The 22,719-nt window shown below is 49.4% G+C and overlaps 1 protein-coding gene across 1 annotated transcript in view; it reads right to left on the reverse strand.

The window, feature by feature from the left end:
• Positions 1–6,015: 6,015 nt before the first annotated feature.
• The window catches only part of CNGB1 (cyclic nucleotide gated channel beta 1), a 31,295-nt gene continuing 14,591 nt past the window's right edge, over positions 6,016–22,719 (reverse strand). Inside the window, exons 16-30 of the mRNA XM_010186515.1 lie at positions 21,964–22,118; positions 21,627–21,806; positions 20,659–20,867; positions 19,736–19,786; positions 19,535–19,621; positions 19,135–19,199; positions 18,566–18,688; positions 17,300–17,441; positions 16,908–17,067; positions 16,217–16,314; positions 16,053–16,134; positions 15,582–15,702; positions 14,850–14,996; positions 14,190–14,385; positions 6,016–6,021 (exon numbers count right to left, since the gene is read on the reverse strand). Coding sequence (XP_010184817.1) covers positions 6,016–6,021; positions 14,190–14,385; positions 14,850–14,996; positions 15,582–15,702; positions 16,053–16,134; positions 16,217–16,314; positions 16,908–17,067; positions 17,300–17,441; positions 18,566–18,688; positions 19,135–19,199; positions 19,535–19,621; positions 19,736–19,786; positions 20,659–20,867; positions 21,627–21,806; positions 21,964–22,118 — 1,822 coding nt within the window. The remainder of the gene's footprint in view (positions 6,022–14,189; positions 14,386–14,849; positions 14,997–15,581; positions 15,703–16,052; positions 16,135–16,216; positions 16,315–16,907; positions 17,068–17,299; positions 17,442–18,565; positions 18,689–19,134; positions 19,200–19,534; positions 19,622–19,735; positions 19,787–20,658; positions 20,868–21,626; positions 21,807–21,963; positions 22,119–22,719) is intronic.

Below are 22,719 nucleotides of genomic sequence, written 5' to 3' on the forward strand. Positions count from 1 at the left end.
GGTGCGTCACCGGTGAACCCCTAGCCCCTCTTGTCAGAGCCCTGGGGAGCTCAGAGGAGCCCCGGGGTTCCCTCGGCCCTTCCCAGGCCCTTCCCTGTGCTCCCCTGACCACCTCCTTGTCCGAGACCTAGGGTGCTCCCGGTGTGTCCCTGGTACCCCCAGTTTGTCCTCGGTACCCTTAGTGTCTCCTTGGTCCTTCCTAGGCTGTCCCAATCCCCCTATCCTCCCCTGAACTCCCTTGTCAGAGGTCCAGGTGTGGCCCTGGTGCCCGCGGTGTGTCCCTGTCCCTTCTCTACCCGCTCCCAGTGCTCTTGGGGGAGCCATAGTCCACCCCCATCCTGTCCCTCATGGCTCATTGGAGTGCTCCCGCCCCTCTCCTCCAGCACCAAACTCTGACATGGCTGCGGCTATGGCACTATTCCCCAGGGGAAAATGTGGACAGAGCCACCAGCACCACCAAGAAAGAGACCAGACATGACCAACAGTGCTGTCACCCTCCACCACGTCCCCACGGCTCCCCAAAGCCAGTGCACTGACACCCATGCTGCCTGCACCCCAGGCCCGCCACGGCCCAAGAACCCAGATTTCACCAGGAAAACAATGCGTTCCTAACCAGGAGGCATGAAGAAAGCAGCACAACGTGCCCCGAGACCACTCCAAAGGCCTTGGTTTCAGAAAGGCAATAAAAAAAACGCTGCTTTTAATACAATTTATACCCATTTTTAGGGTGTGATTTGTATCTGCCTGGCTGTCATTATGTTAATGCCTGCTTTGGGTGACACAAGGTACTGATGACTTGGTCATGGTAATTAACTGGTAGTACCGGATATTTCCCACAACAAAACTTAATTTGGCATCAGTGGCGGCGGATGCCCTGTGCCGATGGCTCACATCCGCACGCCTGACATTGGGCTGACCCATGGGGCGCATGGGTCCTGTGTGGGCTGGGGGACGCAGGGGTGGGGGTTCCTTGGTGGGTGTTCCTTGCTTTGAGACCAGGAGTCTGTCACCTCCCACCCTGCCATGCTCAGTCACAGCTTTTTCGCTCACTCCTGGATGGATTCAGCCTTGTCCTTTCACCCCAGCACCTCCCTCTCTTGGACATCCTCAGAGAGCCTCCAGGACATGCCGCCCCATCCCTTGCCACAAGCCAGCCCTATGGATGGGGGATGATGGAGAGTCCCTGGGGAGTACGAGCTGCTCCAGCCCCAGAGAAAGGGGGCTGGGAAGGGTCACCTGCATGTCCCCATGTCACCAGGGCAGCATCTCATCCCTGGCTCCGTAGCTGCCTCCACCTCTGTGCTGCGGCTGCCTTCCCCCCACAGCCAGCGCAGCAGAAATAAACCCAGCGAAAAACTCCCAGCCTCTGCAAAGCGGCACCTCCCCTCGCTTCAGCGGCGTTCCCAGCACAGAGCCCTCGACGTGGATGAGTATGCGTGTGTGTGCCTATAGACACACATACGTGTATGTACCCGTGGAGGCCCTAAGCAGTTGTGCTGGTTTGCATAAGTACCCTATTGTCTGGGCAGCTCCTTCGGCTGGTTTAGTGATAATATTGACACACATAAAGCTACTTTCTACTTTCTGATAGCAACTGTAAATCCATTTCATCACTGACTTCATTTACAAGCTGTAAGGGTAAAATAAATGTTTATGGAAATGACTTTAACCAGTAAGTAATTTCCTGGCTTTTGAATGCTTCAGGTTTTTAATGGTATTGCAATTATGCAGTGCGTGTAAGTTGTATCAATTACATCAAATAAGTCTAAATTAACCAAGGATATGCGTGAATTCCCCAGTTTAGAAAAACAACCTAATGAATAAGCATGGGGCACAATCCGAGACACGGAAGGGGGTTTGTGCTGACAGCCATATTCAAATAGTCACCTGTGAGCGTTAAAAAAACCCCACCCCATTTGAGCTGTGGGGCTGACTTTCGGCAAGGATGACACAGCTTTCCAGCAGCCCTGGCACACCAGAGACAGGATCCCCAGGGATCCAGAAATGGAACTTATTTAGCATTGGATGCTTGCTGGTAACCCAGCTCTGTTTTCCTTGGCTGTGATGCTGCTTAGCTTGAGAGAGAGCTGTAAATCCCAGGAAATGCCCATTTGCCAGGGGATGGGCTGAGGGCTGCAGGTACCCTGCCCGTATCCACCTCTCCGTAGGGATTCACCTGCTCTGACTGGAATAATCTCAGCCTCGTCCCTCAGGATGCTCCAGTCCTCCTTGTCTTGGATGTCACGCCTCGGTGACCTGAGCAGGCGCCGGTTGACGACATCACCAAAGGTATTTTTAGAAATGCCGCTTTGCAGACAGGCAGGGAAAAGGCAGCGAGTGGCAGGGCTCGCCACCAGCAGCACCCTCCTGCCAGCACCCAGCAGGTAGCGAGGGGGTCGATACATTGACCACCATCAGCACTCAAATGCAGCTGCCCCCTGCGGATGGTACTGGCCTGCCATGAGGCACAGTGACCCCGGGACGAGTTTAGCTCTTTCTGTAGATGAAAAGCATCGCTGTTGTGATGCTGTTAAGTCAGGCAGGTTAATTTGCCTTTTACTTGGATGAAGGGAAGCTCCAGCAATCGAAACAGCAGGGCCTTTTGCATTAGGCATTTGTTCTGCCTCAAGCAAATATTTAACCTACATAGACAGCTAAAAAATCCCCCAAATCCCAGCAAAATTTTAATTTCCCCTCCCTTCAAGCAATCCAATAACCTAGTCCAGGAACACAGGCAAGAGCATACCTGAAGCCTCTCGTGTATTGGGATGCTCCCTGTAGAAAATTCCCACCAGAAGCACCAGCCGTCGTGAGAACGTGTCCCCAGAGCACAATTAATTATAGCCCAGCTCATTATTTTGCTCCTCCTCGAGGTTGGTGAGGGGATTTCTCAGCGTTTCTGAGGCATGGCTTGCCAAGCCAACATGAAACGCTTACTGAAGCAGGAACAAACCCCCTGCAATCCTACATTGCCGTTTCACGCAAAGATAGGAGTTTTAATTAAGTCTTAGCATGCTCCTGAGAAATTTAGTACTCATTTTAAAGTTCACCAACTGAATTAATTCAACCTGGAGGCTCTGATCCTTCAGATAGGGCTGCGTTGAGCTGGGTGGAGACCAGGAGCTGGGGAGAGGTGTTGCAAGGATCGGTGCCTAAATCCGATGCATTGGGATGTTGCTGGCCTTGGCAGCAGCTTTGGATAGCAGCAAGGGGCTCCACAGCCCCCCTGGCCAAGCACCCAAACCGGTTAGGCCAGGTTTGGGGTGCTGGGGTGGGAGGCAGCAGCCCAGGGCAGCATGGAGCCGGTCCAGAGTCAAGGAGCTGGCTGGTCCGGATGGGAGCTGCTTTATATCAAGCAAATGACAAAAGCAATGTCTTTTTCAACCTGCTGCATTCAGGTGGAGAAAAACTCTACAACTCACATTGCAGCCACAGGAATTGCCTGTACATAAGCGTGATGCAAGATGCAGCAGCCATCGGTGGGGCAGCTCCTACCCCCCTCTGAAGTTTCCTACCTTGGACTGCCTTGCAGAGCCATCTAACCAAAACCTCAGCCTCTGTAGCTCCCTTTCACCTACCTTTTCTCGCTGTCATATTTTTCAGCTGGCTTCAGGTATGACTTGGGCTTGGATTTCATGCCCATGCCTCCTCTGAGCGAAGTGTGGCCAGGCTCCTCCTGGGCCATGCCGGCTGCCGGGGAGCTGGGAGCCGCTCTGCGGGAGGACCGCGGCTCACCTGCTAAGTCATTAATGTTTCATGGCATTAACCAATACGGGCTTCTGCTTATCAGCACTTCTTAGAAACAAGGCTAAGAATAAGCACGAGTTGGCCCAGCTGATGCTGGGATATCCATGCTGGTTTGAACAAACCCAGCTTGATACCGGGTAAATTCCATCCAGGACGTTTTATCCAGCAAATAAAAATTAAGGCTGTACTGGAAAGATCACTGGATCCCAAGCAAGAGGTCCTGGAGCTCCTGGTCTAGCAGAAGCTCACCAGTGGTCCCCTTGCTTATGGGTCACCGTTGGGACCCTCTGCTCAGTACCTTGGGTGCTTTCTGCAATTATTTTTATTTAAAAAAAAAAAAGGAAGATAAAAGCTGCAGATGGGTAATTGAGGTTTTTTTTGTTTGGTTTTTTTTTTTTAGAAAACTGGGATTTTTTTTTGCTACTTCTGCCACTCATTTTCTCCTTGAAGCTAAGCCTTCACAGTGCCACCAAGCCCTTTGCCCTGGCTGGGTGACTTTGGTAACAGGGTGTGCAGGGACACAGCTAGGCTTTCCTCTGCATAGGCGATAGTGATGGGAGACATCTCTTTCAAAAAATACATTCAGTTCTCAGCAAAACCATTTATTTTTAGTGCCCTCCAAAGTGTGCTTGACTTTGGAGAAGAAATGAAGCAAAAGCAGTAATTGTGAATAATTTAGGGAATAGAGTTTTGGGGCTGATGTAAGTGGCTATGCCGTGAGGGTAGACACTGGAGGAATGCAGGGCTCACTAATAATACCCAGCCAGTTTAGGCATGGCCACAGGTAAACCAGTAGGAGCCTCTTCAGGGAAGAGGGTAATACCCTTGTGGTCATAAAGTAAATGCACCCCGTAAAGGAAAATATCGTGACAGAGGGTAATCCACGAGACAGCCTCAGTTGCAATGCGAAAGCTGCACCCAACAGAGAGATGAATATGCAAACAAGGCAGGGTATTCCCTAATTAAATACCCTAATTAAATAGCCTTCCTGCTAACTGGCTTTGGCTGCTCGATATCGAGCTGTCTGTAAACCTCCTGTGAGCCCATCCCAGCAGGGTTGCAGCCACGGAGGTGCTGTTGCCACCAGCACCTCGGTGACTCAGTGTCACCATGGATTTTACTGTGCCCTGGGGATGCTCAGCAGGCACAGCCCAGCTGCTCTGCCGGTCACCCCATGTCTCAGCACACACGGGATGCTGTACCACCACCGCTCCACAGCTTTGACACCAAATCTCCTCCAGCAGGACGGAAACATTATCCTGCCATGCATTATTGACACCCGTTATATATAATGGATGTCCCCATGTCATGCAGTGCCTGTGCCAGCTCCTGGGTGGCACCAGCAGAGCTCCTTGGCTGGCTCAGCCGTGCCCATGTGCTCCTTTGCATCCAAGCCCCCAATTTCCCTGGTGCCACGGGTATGCTCCCACTGCCTCCATGCACTGCCAAGCGATGTCTTCCCTGCTGTTAACTTCCCTGAGCTGGAGCGTGCCAGCCTGCCTCGTATTATTGCAGCTTCCCATACAACAAGGAAAAAGGCTGAAGCCTTTCTAGTTTAACTTACCGAAACATATTTAATGGTGATTTAATTATTGTGGACCCAACTGGGATCATATTATCATTTTTTTTCTTCTAAGGCGTAATTGAGATGATGAAGAAAACTGCACTCAGTTAATAGGAAGAGTTACTAAAGAGATCCATGAATCTACCTGCCAAAATTTTACAGGGAAAACAAATCATTCCTCTTAAAACTTAACACACAAATAGATGCACAGCTACCACAACTCATCCTGCTTCAAAATAAAAGCAAAACTTCTTGTTCCTGTGTTGGTGCTTCAAAAACTTTGCTCTGTCGCAGTAGACTCCAGAACTGAAAATTGCAAATGAAGTGCCAAGATCTCTCCTTAATCAGGTTTTACACCCAGCGAAGGTCTTCTGCTCCTTGGCTGAGGTGATAGAATTTGGGGAGTCAAGCAAAGGAAATGTTAAATTCCAGTCTCTCGTTAAGGTTTATTGAAAATGGAGCCGCACAGCGACGTGCAAGGCTATTTTAGCAAAGAAAACTTTTATGTCTACGCCCAATGAATATTAAAGAGCTGCACGCTTCAGCTCTGCCGCCTGCGCCCGGCGCTGCGTGAGCAGATTTAATTTGTCTTTGTGAAGAGGAGTGGACCCACACCCATATTTTTATGCTTATGCCTTAGAGATGAGCAGGATCTGAAGGATGAACCCGAGTCCTCTCTGCCAAGAGATCCCTTGAGCAATCACTCACAACTGGAAAAACAAGGAGACATTAAGGCAAATCTGGCAGCGGAGGCAGGAAGGTTTATGCAGACTGACACAGGATAACTGCCAGCTTGCTGCTTTTTTTCATGCAAACCTTCCTGGGCTTTCAGGTCTATCTGGAGATCCTAGAGAGGTGTTTGGGTGAAAAATTAAGGATGGGATGGAGAAAGAAATGGTGTATAAGGTGGGATCAAGGCATGGCAGGGGCACTCAGCATCCTAGGCGAGGTGGGACCAGGGCTGTCTGGGGTTCACACACTCGTCTATTCAGCTGTCTTCATCCCATCAGAAAAAAAATGCTGCTTAATTAACCCCTTGGGAAACAGCAGAACAAAAACAGAGCTCGTGCACAAACATTGGTGCATGTTTTGCGAAAATGACCCCAATCCAGAAGCATTTTGGTGGTTTTTGCCCCCAGGCTTTGCTTTTGACGCAACCTCTGCCCCTCTCACCCCCAGCCCTACCCCATCGCTCTCACCTGCACACCCAGCCACGCCAGCCCTTGTCCAGCACACAGTTTTCGGGAGCATCCTCCACCACGCGCTGGTCTCTGCACAGTGCCCATGGGTGACCCCCCGAGGCCGTGCTTGCACTCATTGCCGTGGGCAGGGATGCTCTCTGCAGTCTGCATCCCGCTTCTCCTGCTGCTCCCCTTGCTCCAGCCCTGCGTTGACAGTCCCACCAGCACACACAGTGCATGCATGGCTCCGTGAATCCTGGGAAGGGGTCTGAGCTCTGGATACAGCCCGTGCAGACCCCCACCACTGGCGTGGCCACCGCCGTCAGCAGTACTCTGGAGTGGGATGCTTCACCGTGCTCTTCCGCACATGGCACACCGGCAGCGAGAAATCATTGCCTTTTCGTCCGGGGCTTTGTCAACTCTGTCCCAATCTCAAGGGTCCCTGGGTGAAGACCCCCAGCACTTCTCCTCATCCCTCTTTAAGGACCAGTAAATGCTTTTGTAAAGATGGTCCGTGATGGTGCCCAGTGGCTGATGCAGAGCGGGGTGGCAGGGATGCTCTGCTTGCTGCCAGGGGGAATGAAGGCAGAGGATGGCTTCCTGCACCCAGCGTCACCTTCACCGCCAGATTTCTTAGCCTGTGCAAACCTCTGGCGGCTCTGCCCCTTCCTTGACCAGAGATGGAGAAAGCAACGTCCCCTCCGCTTCCATCTGCCAGTGCATTAAGAAAGTGAGAGCCGATTAAAGTCCATCCCCTCCTGAGCACCATTGGTCCCGGGCAAATTGCTGACACAACCTATTTAGTGATATCGGCACCGAAGTGGACTTTCCTCCTGCCCCAGACTTCCAGATTCAGATGGGTTTGGGGTGACTTGGGTTTGCTGTTCTGAGCATTGTCTATAGTCAAAAGTGTTTTAATAGCACAGAATGAGTGTTGTGGTTGGATTTTTTTTTTCCCATCACCTGTTAAGAGGTTGGGTCTGGCAGTGCCTTTCCTTGCAGATCTGACACTCCACAAAAGGATGCTGGAGTGGGATGGAAAGGAGCTCAGAGGAAAGGGCTTCTGCATGCCCACACCACTGCATTAACCTGCATCAGGCTGAAGGACCCCATGGCGCCAAAAAATCTCCTGTTTCTTGAGGCAGGAGAGCTGGAAAGCCCCGTTTCCCTCCCATTAATTGCCACCTGTGAGCACTTTCTAGAAGGCAGCCAAAAACAGTAAAAGCAGGGAGATTTCAAAAATAAACAGCGATCAAACACAGAGACTTGGGTTCTTGCTCCAGAGGGTGTCTGCCAAGGCACACAGATCGTATCAGGCTAATTTACAAAAGGAAAACCGCCCTAATTAGTGCTCAGGAAAGCACTTTAATGAGAAGTGCAAAAAGAGAGAGTGCCATGAGGTCAAGTCATTCCTAAATGCCAGAAAAACAGGAAGCGGGGCACAGCTGATTGCCCCCTGCCCACAGCAGCATTTTCTCACTTTTTAAAGAATATTTCAGTCAGTTATCAGTGAGGAATTTATGAAACCCAGAGCCTCATGCCCAGTGACAGGGCAGTGACGCTGTACACAACACACTGAGCATCGTAAGGCCAGATGTGGCCGGCTCACCCTCGCAGGCATCTCTCCTCCTTTTTGGGCCATAACGTAGGTTTTATGGCCAGAGATTCACCCTGTGAAGGGCAGACTAGAAGCTCTGCCAATGCTATGAGTCCTGTCTCGCTGGCAGCAGTGACGGCAGTCTAGTAACCATGGTAGCGGAGAGGTTTTCACGTGATATTGGTATTTCTATAGCACAAAAGAGCCTCTTATCTAGAATGAGTAACTAGGCTGGTCAGGCTTCATTCCTCCGGTTATTGCTAAGACAGAGCGGCACTGCACGCCCCTTTGGTGCTCACCCTGGGACGAATTCGGACCATTCATGGGAAGACCAATGGGCTGGGACATATGGGAGGTACTGGGATGCAAAGGGATGCTCAGATGGGCTTTGCAAAGCAAGTATCTGAAAAACACCCCAGGATATCACAGCCCAGAGCTGGTAGAGATGTCCCTCAGCCACCCCATAGCTTCCCCACAGCCTGATTTATCTCAATTCTCCATTTGTTTACATTTGTCCCCAAATTCCTTCCAATTTATACAAGAAAATGGTTTTTAGACTTCAACTGTTTGATTTCCAGCTTTTCTCATGCATCAAGTGACTTCTAAAAGCAGAAAAAAAATGAAATAATATAGGTTTTACTTCTTCAGATGACTCAAACCCAACTCGCTGGATATTGCTCAGAGCTCCACAAGACATTCACCAAAATTGGAAAGTTTCATCCCAAAATAAGAATGGGTAAATGAGGAAAGAATGAGAAACTGTCATCCTGCCCAAGCTAAGCCTAAATTGTCATTAACAAATGCTGGCGTGGACACCCATTGGCTTGTGTACCTCTGGGTGACCCCTTCCCAAATGGTGGTCTGGGTTTTTTGGGGGGTGTTAACTCTAGTGGGACCATTACCACAATTAAAAGGAGCTGAGTGCTCAGGGCAGAGAAAACCAGGCTCATATTAGCTCCATTTTAGCGGAAGGTAAAAGGGATTCAAAGGGATTTAACCGCAACCATGACTCAAAGCAGATCTACACAGCTGAAAAAATAGATACAGGCAGAAGGAGTGGTTTACAGACTGTTCCCTGAATGAGGAGCATGTCCTGCTGGCTGCGGTCTCCGGGTTTCAAGGTTAAAGTGCTACATTTTCTTTCAAGCTTTCTAATTAAACATTTTCCATTTATCCTGCAATTTCTTTCTAGACCTGAGTCTAATCCCCAAACCTGCTTACTTGTTTTTACTTTCATTATAACCTTATCAGTGATTAACCTGCAATTGCACTTAATCTTTTTAAAAGATTGCCCCGACTATAAATACGGAGAAAATACCTGCCCCATTTCAACCCAGAGGAAAACAACTTCCTCCACAGTCAGATATCTGTGGTGGGTTTTATTATTCCTTTTGTAATTTGATTTTTTTTAATTGGAGATGTTTTTCTTCTCTAACTTCATACAGAACATTTAATCAGTATCTCTTTTCTGAAAGATGAAACAGAACAAGCCACAAGGAATATGAATAGTATAAAAAGTATATGTATATTTAAAAGTTATATAATTTATATATATTTTTTGAAGAATCTCCCTATATTAAAAAGTATATATGTATATAAAACCAGTATATATAAAGCCTTCTGTAAAGATGCTTCTTGCGATAGTGAGGCAAAACCTAGCACATTCATACAGATCCAACAACAGCAAGCTCTGTTTCTTCCTGCAGCGATTATCTGTTCCACTTGTTTCACTCAAAAGCAGCAACAGCTGAAATATCATTACAAGAAAACCTGGTTTCTATGGCTATGAACCACCAAGAAATCACTTAATCAGTAGTGTAAGTCAGGAGGAAAACTGCAATGCAGAATTTCCAGGGTGCTGGACTGGCGACAAGCAACAGCCCAGCAATATCCCCTGAACACTGCATTAATATTATTAAAGGATCTCATATCGCATCAGTCCAACACTTAAGGACATCAAAGCGGAATGAGCAAAAATGAATAAGAAATGCAGTCAAGGTTCATGGAGCGTTACCAGATCCATCAGGAACGTTCCAAGGGCAGTGGAAAGCACAGACCTGAGATAAGGGCATGCTGCAAGCTATTCAACAGGAGCCAGTGCAGAGGGAGCCCATTGCAAATACAGCAAAACTGGTAAATGAATGGAATTACAAAATTCAGCAGAAAGCCAATTTATAGCAGTCCCCAAAACCAGAGGCATTAAGGAGCTGCCCATCTCCTTGCCCTGTCCATCATTTCTAAATAGTCCTGCACAGCAGAGAGATCTGAACCCAACTCTCCAACCCAGCCTGGAAGCCCAACCCTACCTTGACCTTAATTATTGCCTGGAAAATAATCTCTCTAAAGAACTAAAGCTGTAAACAGTTCACAGAGGAAGATAACTTCAAATCTCCTCGTGGTTCCAGAATTACCAGTTATGTATCCATCACTACTGCTTGTTGAAAACGTCACACAAGTATTTGTCATTTAAGAAAGCTTTCCCCTCCCCCCCCATTCCGGTAATTAAAACACCATAACAATTTGACTACCAGTATTACGTGATCTCCAAGCCCCCAAAACATTTATTTGAAAAATCTGTGAACCCCATGTGGGGAATTTCCTGGCTCTGTCAGTGCCTCCATGAGGAAAAATATGGAAAACAACTGGAATTTTGAAACAAATACACAGCAAATTAACAGTAATCTGTGTGGTGTTTATTGTAGTTATAGTGAATTAGGAAAGCCATTACAGCCCACTATTCATGTAAACGCTTTTTTCTAAACCACATCAAATCAGAAAAGCAAATCAGAACCTCGGGTTGACTTTTGCACGTTTCCTGGTCTGGTTATATAAATATTTATACAGAGAAAAACAATACTTTGCACTCCTCACCGAAACCTAGTGGCAACCCAGCAGGAAGTCACTTGCAAACTACTGAGGACAAGAAATACTTTGGGAGGTTTGGGTGAGTCCAGGTTTTCCCCTGCAACCTTAAGGGCAGTGGTGGCTGCAGACCCTCCTGTGGGTCTTTGTTTAAAAGAGAGCATGCCACTGTTAATTAACATTATCATTTATTCTGTCTTTTTCTGCCACAGAAACCCATCTGTTTTGCAAGAGATGGGAAAAAAATTCAAGAAAATAGGAAAATGCCGTAGGAGGTGAAGATCAGTCCCAGGCTGCTGATGGGAAGAGGGGTCACCCAGGGACAGGGGCACTGACGCCTGTCATGGCCAGACCTGTGAAACCTGCAGCACTGCTCAGCATTTGCTGAACACCTAGAGTCCCTCAGCCGTGGCTCCAGGGCTGCTCCCTGTGGCAAAACCTGCCCAGCTTTTCCTCCAAAGGATGGAAACTGGTTCCTCTCCATGGAGCCAGTGGGGCCACAGAGACCTGGCCAGTCAAAGCTTTCAGGACGATCTGCATCGTCTCACCTGGCACTGTCTTCAACCGCTGCTTCTCACCACCTCAGCTCACCGGTAGCTTGGTCCAATTGGTGCTGGATTTGAGGAAGATGAGGAACTGGTGGTGCTGGAGGAAGATCAGATACCTTGAGCCATCAGCTGGATGTGCTGGAGGGTAACCAGGTGCTCACCTTCCCATCCAGCACTCAGCCCCAGCGTGGCTGAGAGAGCGCCTTCACAAGCACCCTGTTACAGCAGTGAGCAAGACCAGAGTGGCTTCTCCATGGGAAACGTGGCCAAGAGCCAACCAAGTGACTGAAATTGTCCAGAAATCAGCTGCTGGAAATGTGGCAGGTCACTGAGGTCCAGCAATGAGCACAAAAGACCACTTGCATGCTTGTACACGCTTGTTTGCATGCTACGGGCTCTGGCCTGACTCTGAAACGCTGTGGGAGAGGAGAGCACTTCCTGCACCACCACGGGCTTCTCCCTTCCCAGCAGCCTTAGGTTCATATACCCAGGGAAACCCAGGGCTGACACGGATCTCCAGAAACATCTCCTCATCCAGGACTGTGCTTCTCCATCCCTGAAAGTTGCTCATCAAATCTCTCCATAACAGCCACCAGCAATGGAGACCCCACCACCTCCCCAGGGTTGTGGCTGGCAGGAACTCCTCTTCCCAGCAGCAAACCCAAGGTGGTCTTGGCACCATGCGAGGACCCTCGAGCACCTTGCAGCCTATGCACACCAGGATGGACCTTGGCCTTCTCGTGACAGCGATTCAGTCTGTGCTTGGCTAGTGAGCATAGTCCACATTGTTTTGAGATTAATCACTCTCCAGCTGCTGCTGACATCCTTGAGCCCAACAGAGGAACCTTGTTGTGGTTTTTTTCTCCCTGGTTGTTTCTGGCCAAGCAGTGACTCAGCTGTCAGAGGTGAATAACTCTTCACACTTTATCTGAGCGCTCGTTAACCATCCAGAGCCATAAAAAGCAATTTCTCCAGGGCTTCCTCTCTGCAAGGCTGAGTTTTGAAGCAAGAGGGCTGGCCCAAGATTGGGTGAGAAAATTCATAAAGATGCTCAACAAAAACAGATCTTCAGAGCACAGAAACCTTGTATGGTTCTGGGCCATACGGCAGAGGGTTTTATCAACAGTGGATGAAGGTCTGGGCAGAAAAGAAAGACAGATCCTACCTGCAGCACCTAGTGAAGCCTACAGTCACTGTGTGGAAATCATTAACGACAAAAAGCTTCTAACACAGGCGTTTGCCTGCCTCCTACTCCTGTCCCAGGACCTGCTTGGTTTGCATTTCTTTTTCTTCTTTCTCAGAAATCTCAGCAGCAAGGATTTCTTCACCTTCTTGTGCCGTAGCAATCACCCTAACTGTGATTAAACTGTCAGAAGATTTGGAGAATATTTCCTCTCTCAGGGGTGTGTGAGCCCTGTGGGAGGTGACGGGTGATCTCTGGTGCACTGGTGATTTCGGTGGGATTGGGCTGAAGCTGGAATCCTGTGATCCAAAAACAAAAAAAAAAAAAAAAAAGAAAAAAAAAGGGCAAAATCAACCTTAGGTCACTGTAGACCTCATAATTGGGATGACAGCTTGCTGCCAAAGGTGACTCTGTGAGCAGGGCAGCTGGGTTATACACTGCACATCTCAAAAGAAGCACATTGAGATGAGTGTAATGCTCACACATCCTGCAGCGGCTCTTGTTTAGCTCCTGAAGCATCTGGAGTTGTTGACCTTGGCAAAAAGCTTGTCAGAAGTGTTGTGAGGGAACGGCCCGGTACTACCCAGTACTAAAGTCTCCTTTAGAGAGGAGCCTCAGAAACCTCACCCGGGGCCATGCCATGGAGAGGGTGTCCTTCAATAGAAGGGGGTCCTCTAATCCCATTAGTGGGGTTAGCTTCTAATATGTGCACCCGCTAATGATGGGCCTTGTTACCACTACTGTGCAGAGCAGGCAGTGCCACTGTTCGTCGCTGCCTTTAACTGGTTATTAATTAGCATTAAGCCTCATCGTGCTGTTGTGAAGGACTACAGAGACTCAGTTCTGCTCAGCATCTTCCTGGGTGTTTACGCAGCCTCAAGGCCACCATGCGCTCCCTATCAGCTGCTCTTTCACCTCTCTTTCCACGTTCAGATGTGATAATCTGCATAACTCCACACTGGGAAGGGCAACAACACAGTCTGTGTGGTGATACGACCTTTTTTAATGAGTTTAGCAGAGACACTTGGAAGGAAAACAAAAACAACTAAAAAGAAGGGCCATTTTCTATTTCAGTCTCTCATAACAAAAAAGCCAGGATGATTTCACTGCGGATCATGCAGAGCTGGCAGGATGGTGGAGGCCTCAACCCCAACCATGCCAGGAAAGCTTTGCAAATATTGACTGGGCTGGGGATGCTGGGTGCCAGCATCACCCCCGTCCCGCCAGCACATAGATTAATTACGAGTGGAGCTCTCTCTGCAGCATGGAAGAGATGTTCATCTCTGGCTTCAATCCAGCTAGAAATTAGACTTACAGCTGGGCAAAAAGTCACAGTATTGCCCTTTTGTGCTGCAAAGCAAACCACCCCTTCCCATCTTCCCATGCTATGTCAGATCCCAATGACCTGAGCTTGCTCCTTTAAGGCACCTTAATGACAGTCTCTGAAGCTGGTCAGTGACTAACAAAGCATCTAACAAAGCCAAATTGCCACCCTCCCCATGCTCACCTGTGCCGCCTGCATTGCCTTCAGCTTCCTCAGCCTCCACCGCAGCTGGGCCAGGGACGCTTTGCCCCCCGTCCTTCCCACAGCGGCCAGGGCAGCCTGGAAGAGCTTCGGGGTCTCAGGTTTTGGCAGAATGATCAGCGAGTGTCCAGGGGCTCCTTTCTCATCTTTGGGTTTATTGTTGTTTTTCAGCATTTTTCTACAGCAACGAAAAGAAGAGATAACTTCAGTCCAGGGACATGTGATGTTCACTGGATTTTATAATGTAGAAAATTCAGACTTTAAAAGGACCTTTTTTTATGCCTTAGAAAGGACAGAGTAACAAATCTAAGTAATGCTAAAGTGAATAATTTAATAGATTTTTAAATGAACACACTTGGGCCACATTTGTCCCCAGGTTGCCCCCACTTTTAGCAGTGAAGGGCTGGGCTGGCACTGGGCACCTCCAGCCTCCCTGGATGGCAGCGAGGGACAGGTCACCTCTACCAAAATGTGGTAACCCCAGCCCAACTGCCCTCAGGGGCCCTGTGCCTCATGCCTGGTTCCTGCAGCAGGAGCTTCCCTGGAACTTCGTGCAGACAGAAATTTCCCTTGTGATCCACAAACCCAGACTTGGCTTTTTTTCATGCCCCACAGGCGAGAAAGCAGCATCCCACCACGCACTTGGCCTTCTTACGCAGCAGCTTCTGAGACTCCGGATAATGCACCAAAATCTCGTTCAAGTCCTTCTTATCCAAGATGAAGAGGTTAGCGAAGCCGTGAGCCACGACATTCGCTGTTCGGCGATTTCCCCCTCCTGCCGCCAGCAAGCTGAGGAGACATGGAGAGATGTCCATGCTGTTATTCATAGGCTCAGCATGAAATCTCCATTTTCACATCTCCACCTCTCTCTTTCAGAGGACCTAGAGTTCAATTTTCACCCTGATGAAATTTTCCAAGCCCAGTTTTTAAAGAATGATGGGATATGTTGGCACAGAGCGCTATATAGAAAAGTATTTGCCTGTTTAAAAAGTCAGATACTGCATTTTACACCCATTTAGCATCTCCTGGGCTGTAGGGAGGCAAACTCTGTCACTGCATTACAAATTGGTACAGGACTTTCCCATGAAATGGGCAGATTAATGGCTGGGAGGGTGTTTTAGTGAGACATCTTATTCATTTTCTCATCCATCCATATACCTCTGCTTACTATCACTAGCTCCTCAGGCAGAAAACAGCACGATGACAAAAACAGTGAAAAAGCTCCCAGAAAAAAGCTGTAATCTGTGTATCAGACACTGCTCAGTGCTCATGGTTCTGAATCACAAGGATTAATTAGGGTGTTGCTGATGTCAACCTCTCACCCTCCTCACCCGGAGCCCATGAGCTGTATTTCCCTGGCAATGCCGCACTCACCTAATTTCTCCAAACACGGATCCAGCTTTCAGGGTCACCAGCACAGTTTTGCCATCGGGTCCTCCCAGCACCTGCACTTGTCCTGCCTGGATGATGTACATCTCCCGGCCGATTTCTCCCTGCAATGAAGATGGGTGCTGTGTGGGGTGCCCAGAAACAGGGAGACTTTGTGGATGCCCCAACCTGCATCTTGCTAGAAACCCCCATGGCCATATTGCACTCGCCAAACTCTCAAAACACTTTGTCCCGGTGGTGCTCACTCCTGAGCACCCTCATCCAAGCTCCTAAAGTCTTCTCCAGCTCGGCAAGCTCTTCCTTGCTCTCCTGCTGTTCATGGCTGCAGCAGAAGAGGTCAGTCTTTGCCCAAAACCAGCTGCAACCGAGGATGGTTTTGCTCTGAATTCCCTCGCTGTGAAGCAGCTGAATGCCACGGTGATGGGCCAGGCCTAGCTTTTCCTGCTCTAAAAAAATTCTTACACACGTAGTCATTAGGCAGGTAGACCACCGATCTGAGCCGCTTCAGCATGTCAAAGATCATCTGCCTGTCACAGCCCTGAGCCAAAACAAAGCCAACACCATTAGGATGGACTGGCATGGCAGACTCCACCGGCCAGGACCTGCACTGCAGAGGGTACCTGGAAAAGGGCCACTTTGCTGACAATTCTGTAGTTCACGTCGATGGCAATGTCCAACCTCATCTTGTCCGGCAGCTGCACCAGCAGCTCTGACTCATCTGTGAGACAAAGCAGAAAAAGGGCCGTTTCCAGCACTTGATCGGAGAGGGTGTCCTTGGCATGGCAGTGGGAAAGCAGCTTGCGTTCTGGTGGCACAGGGCAGGAGCCAGCTTGTCCAGAAGGGTCTCCTCCAGCCTCTGCTCACCCAGCAACCTGCAGGTCTAAACCCAATGCGTGACAGAGAGCCGCCCTTGGTGTTATCTCTGCCCTGACGGCTCTCAGAGACAGAGCGGTGAGCCCAAGCCAGCACCTTTCCTGGCCAGGAGAGTGGGTGCAGGGGTCCTGCTCAATGGTTAGGATAGGGTGAGCCTGTGGGTTTGCTATTGGACATGTTTTGGCCAGAGATTGGCAGTTCCTGCACCCCAGGGACCAGCAGGTGGGATGTTGGACTCAGGGCACTATGCTGGATCACTATGGTGCTGCCTATATACTCTATAGATGGGCAAAAAAGCCCATATAGCAAAGAATAAAATAAGCTACCCCTTGCCCCGAAACTGTAATGCTTTTTGACAGTAACATTTCAGCTCTGCAAAGGAACCACAGTAAAACACATGCAGTGCATGTGTTGACCCTTGGAGTGGTGGGATCTCACCTAGCATGCCTTGTGAATGCCACGTGTACTCGTACCACATTTTCACCCGGTTCTGAACGGTTTTGGGGATTTTGTAGAAGTTCATGTATTTAATGGTACTGTCCATGCAGCTCCGATAGTAAGTTTGCCCGGCGGTAGCGGCACCGACCACATCTCTCATCTGAATGGACGGAAGAGATGTTTTAGTTGCTGTCACTTATCCATCATGCAGGTTAAGCAGCTTAAAGCATGTATGCTGAGTCCTAACAGCATCTACCAAATCCTTTTTGTCTTCTGCTAACGCTGAGCGGGTCCTTAAATGTGGGAAACAAACCTGGAGATATAAATGTGTGGACCAACCCCACCAAAATGTTCCCTACCTGAGGCTGGGAACCCTCACGACTCCTGCTCACCTGGCCTATCATGACGGAGAAAGCAAAGACGCCTGTGAAGTAGTTCAGCAGCTGGAAGATGATCTCGAACAGCGTCTTGGGGTCCGGCAGGCCCCCGATAGTGATGAGGGTTTTGACTGCCCAGTAGTAGCAGCGGATGTAGCTGGGAGGAAAAGAGGCAGCTTTGGAGGTGTTTCTGGACCGAAGGCTGGTTTCACCCCTCAGCACCAAGCTCACATCCTCTGGCCAAGGCAAGCCAGAGCCTGCTGAAAGTAATTATGGGTGACAAAGGAAAAATTAAGGGGCTGCAGACTCCCCACAACATCTGCAGGTGCTTCTGGAGATGCTACAGGAGCAGGGTGACATAGGGACCCTCCAGAAAGCTCTGCATGGGAGGCTCAGCTGCTTTGGCTACTCCCATTTTCTGCTTCTTTCAGCCACACTACTATAAACCAGCAATGCATTTTCAACAACATTTATACTTTGAGAAATAGTCAGGGGACAAAAAAGGGTTTGTGAGCAAATTGTTGGCATGGGACTCTGGAGATGTCAAGTCAATTCTGGATTCACTGGTCCTGGGCACTCCCTTGGATGTTATAGTTACAGCTACAGATAGATACAGGTATGTATATCACAGAAAATAACTGTATAGCAGCAACATTAACATGGGAAGCTGAGTGCTCAAAGGGAACACAACAACCGCACTAAAGCTGCCTAGGTGACAGCCACTTGTCCCCTTTACAGCCACACCTCACAGCAAGTCTTTAATGCTCTTTCACTATGCCTTTTTTTTCCAGGAAACTCTCATTTACTGCATGGTAATAAATTATTGAAACATTACTCAGTGTTTTGTCTTGTCGGTGTTGTACAACCTACAGGTGTGGGCATTGGCTGTGAGGCAGCGTTCGGCTCGTGAGTCGAGTGCTCCCCCTGGGGCATCCACCAGCCACAGAGCAACCAACATTAATGTGTGCCTTGGAAATGCCACAGTGAGGGGACAGGGTGGCCACTGTCCCCATCTCACATACTGGGGATGAGGGCACTGGGCTGGTCTGAGGGGCCTGACACACCGCAACCAGAACAGCTTTAACAGCCTCAAGCCTCCAGCCTTACCTGGCAGGGGGTCAACAGACAGAAACGGGGCTTGCACCCAAACCTTTGCATCAGCAAGGGCATTCTTATGAGAAAATAATTTTCATGAGCCCAGCTGCATCCTAACAGCTCCCTTCTTGCTCCAGCTCATCAGAACAAGCTGTGCTGTGTGAGGACCCCAGCCCTGGCTTGTACCTGTTTCCTTCCCCATCGTAGACCCAGGTGGTAGAGCCCAGTCCTTCGTAGGCTGATGCCCAGTAGTAGAGGCAGGAATTCACGTGCAGGCTGTACAGTAAATAGGCAGTGGTCCGAATCACTCTGCAAAAGAAAGGAGAGAGCAGGAGAGGAGGTGATGCGGTGTTTGTTGAGAGCAACACATCAGATCTCCCCCCAGCATCACAGGGAGTTTTGAAACAATGAACCGAGTGCTGACCATGCGAGTCCTGCCAATGCAGGAATCACTGAACCCCTGGATGTGCAGCCCCACTGCTCCCTTCCACAGCCCTGCAGCTCCAGAAGTGCCAGAAAAAGCAGATTATCCGCAGGCAGCTACTCTTCATTGCCAGGACTCCCATCCCCACTGGGTCAGGGAGAGGTGATCCTACCCACACAGGCTCCAGGACCCCTGTGTCTCATCTGCATCAGTCAAGGCCCACATCAGCTGGTCTGGGAACAGTGGGAAAATAAATTGGAAACCCAGAATGGGTGCACACCAAAGTAGACCTTCTTCACCAGCAGCAAACAGCAGCTCCACACTCACTCACCTGTAGATGTATGCCTTGCTCAGGATAGCCTCCAGGCGGTTGTTGAACTCAAAGAAGGCCATGTACTGGGAGGAGAAGGAAAGCAAAGTGCTCCAGTTTCCTGCAACACTCACTGGGAGAGTTACGTCCCCATAAAACCCCACTCCCCTCCATTTCCCTCCTGTAGCCCCTCTGGCTCCATCTATAAATGCCCCTCAAATGTGAGGGTGTTTTAGGACTGAAATGAAGCATTGGACCAACAGCCTTGCAAAGTCTCCAGGACAAGACCTCCTGTCCATTTTACAAATCCTCTCGTTACCATTGATGAGTCTAGCAAGCCACAGCTTAGCCCAACCAGCACGAGACTCCTTCATGTCCACTGCAACCGGTGCTCGGCCCAATTTTGTAAGCTTCAACTCACCTTCAGACAGCGAGGAAAGCGCAGGAGAGGGTTCACACCAACTTTGAAGTAGAAGAAATCCAGGGGCAGGAGGCAAACCACATCCATCTGAAAGCCACGCAAAGAGAGAAACCTCTGTGGGACCTGCAGGCATGGTGGGGTGGAGCTGCATGCCAGGGTTCAGGTTAAAGATCCAGATTGATAAATAAAATCACATCAAACCTTAAAGCGTTGCGATCGCAGGTAGTTCTCTTTCATGGCCTTTTTATCAGTCTGGTTGGGAACAGGAGGGAGAGAGAGAGAGAGAAGACAACTGATCATTGCTTACAGAAAGGAAAGTCACGGACAACACAGTCATGCCTGGCTTTCCTTTTCCACACCACAACAGGGCAGATGCTCCTTTCGTGCCTGGGAAGGCAAGCAGAGCAAGAGGAGCAGAAGATGACCTGGCTCTATGCCATCTTCCCATCCTATCTCAGGACATCCCATGCTCATTTTGCATCCCAGAGAAAGCACATCACAGTGCCAGCACCACAAAAACCAGAATTTACAGGAGAAAACTCCTTGTCTGAGCATTTGCATGGGCTATGGGAAAGCTGTACCCTCAAGGTTTTATTTTTCGCAGCTTATTTAATTGGATATGTAAATGAAATCAAGGGCTTTCACTTATCTGAAGCGTGTAATCTATGCATTCAGATTGCAATCGCTTTTGTCATATCATTAATGCACTCTGTGCTCCTGAAAATTAAACCCACAGTTTATTATGATGTCTGCTCTCGATTAACAGTGTACAGCTGTGCCAGGGCTGGTCGGAGTGCACCTCACTGCACAGTGGGCAGAACTGCCCTAAGGAGCAGCACCCTCTGAACGTGCCTACCCAGGAACAGGGCCGCCATGGACCACACGCTTTCTAGATGGGCTGGTACTGACTTTAGGGGAAAAATAGTGTGTTTGGCAGACAAATAAACTGCCAGCTTATCCACTACATGGCAGGAGAGATTCCTGAATTCCTCCAAGAGTGGACACAGCCATGGTAAGAGAGCTTGGAGACCTCAATTCAGAGATCAGAGAGAGACAGGAGTGATGGGTATGGAAGGTCCCTACAGCTGGTCCCCAGTGTTGGGATGCAGTGCACTGCCACTCACTATTATGTCTCCTCCCTGGACGAACTGCAGCCGGGTCTGAAAGACAAGGATGTCCAGCAGGTAGATGAAGTCACAGAGGTAGTCCATGAGCAGCCAGCAGTGGATGTTTGCTGGCGTCTGGTAGGGAAAAGCCCAGCGGACGGGGATCAACCAGCAGTTCCAGTTCCAGGCCATGACAACGAAGAAGAGCCACAGCACGTACATCAGATCTGCACACGGGGAACCGCACCATGATCAGCTGGGCACACGTGGCTTGTCTGCGGGAATCTGCTATGCAAAGGGGTTTTCATCCCCTGACTGACCCTTTCCCAACAGGATCTCCTATCGACAGCAGTTAATTGCAAGAGAGCTGGGCTTGAGATGCAAAGTGAATACCACCGGTTGTGGAGCACGTTGCTTTTTATCAGAAAGCCTCTTCTATCTTTGCCGGTTTTATTATGTTTGCTTTTGCTTTGCTCCCACAATACCAAATTTCTTGCTTGGCTTTTTTCCCCAGAGGCCATGCTGAGTCTGTGGCCACTGCCAAAGCCCGGGGCTTCACAGTGGCTGGGGAACAGCAAAGACTGAGGAAAGATCTGGCTTCCTGTGGGGTGTCTGCGGGACAGTGGCTTTTTATTTCATGGTTTTTATTTCTATTTGGGGTATCCACACCATAGGGACTGTGTTTGCCCGCTAAGAAGCCTAAAAAGCAGAAGGCAGCTGCCTCCTCCATGCCTGATCATGCTCCTGAAACACACACACATTCCTGACAGCCATCAGGAGGCATTTAGGAAAGCCTGTGCCTTGCAGGGGAATTTAAAACTCTATTTTTCAGTAGATGGGTGTAAGCTTAATTGCTCCTTGCTTAGCTGTCCTCTCTTCTCTACAAGGTCTCATGTTTTACACCTCCTCCCCTCCTCAAGCCCTCTCCCCCAGCCCCAGTCAGTTTTGCCCCCAGCCTGGGTGCTTGGCCAGGCTCCATCACTCACTGGTGAGTGGGTCGATGCTGCTGGGGAACTGGTAGTTTTTCAGGTGGTCCAGCCAAGGCCGGTACTTGAAGGTGCAGCACAGCATCTCACAGTAGTGCTCATCCACCTCCGGTTTGTCCCCCTCTGGCTCCCCTCCTGACGGAGGCACTGGTGCTGCTGCAGGCGCCAGCTTGGCAGGGGCTGCGAGAGGTCACACCATTATTTTAAAGGGCAGAAAACATCCTCATTGCAATGTGTTTTAAGGCCTTTAAATTGTTAATAAAGCAGTTGTTTCCCTGAAAACACAGCATGTGTAGAGACCCATCAGTTAAATGCTCTGAGGCCAACTCATACTTACACGGTGTGGGGCTCTCATCGTCTGAGGAGATATCTGGGTCCATCAGCTGCTCCTTCACCTTCTTGGTCCTCGCTTTGAAGAGCTTCACCAGCTCCTGGAGCCGGGTGTTGACAAAGCTGCTCTGGCTCGTGGCTGAATCGATGCGCTCAGGCAGGCTGTGAGGAGACCATCGGGCATTTCATGCAGGTGGGACAGCCCACAGGTGGGTTCACGATTAATTTTTTAAGCTACAGGACCTTGAATTAGCATTTACTCATATTTCTTTGGCTATTGTGCACTCAGAATAACACAAGTTAAGGTGGTTTCAGTAAAATACCATTAAGCAGCACCTGCCTGAGCCTCATCCTTGCCCTGGGGTGTGAGATGCCCTCAGAGGGACTCAGGAAGCACTTAGATCCCAAACTGGATTGCGTGTGCTCGGGAGAAGATTTTGGAAGAACTGTGGGGTGAAAACATGCACCAAGCCTCTGAATTTATAAATTGTACAATCTCTTTTCAGCCTTTTTTTTATAACTAGGCTGGATTCAGAGCAGGATTCTTTGCCTAGCATGACTGAGAGGCAGCACTGCGAGGGAGGACAAAGGAAAGCTCTGTGCTGTAGCTCCAGGCTGATTTGTGGTGATAACTGGAACAACCATTTCTGCCCAAGAAGGCGGCAAAACCCTGCACCATATGGAGGTGTAGACCCTCCTCAAGACTTTGCCTCCCAGGGAGGGCAGCTCCCCCCAGAGATTCCCAGGATCTCTTGCTATTCCC

Source organism: Mesitornis unicolor, unplaced genomic scaffold (genome assembly GCF_000695765.1).
Source record: "Mesitornis unicolor isolate BGI_N332 unplaced genomic scaffold, ASM69576v1 scaffold27836, whole genome shotgun sequence".
Taxonomy (NCBI): Eukaryota; Metazoa; Chordata; class Aves; order Mesitornithiformes; family Mesitornithidae; genus Mesitornis; species Mesitornis unicolor.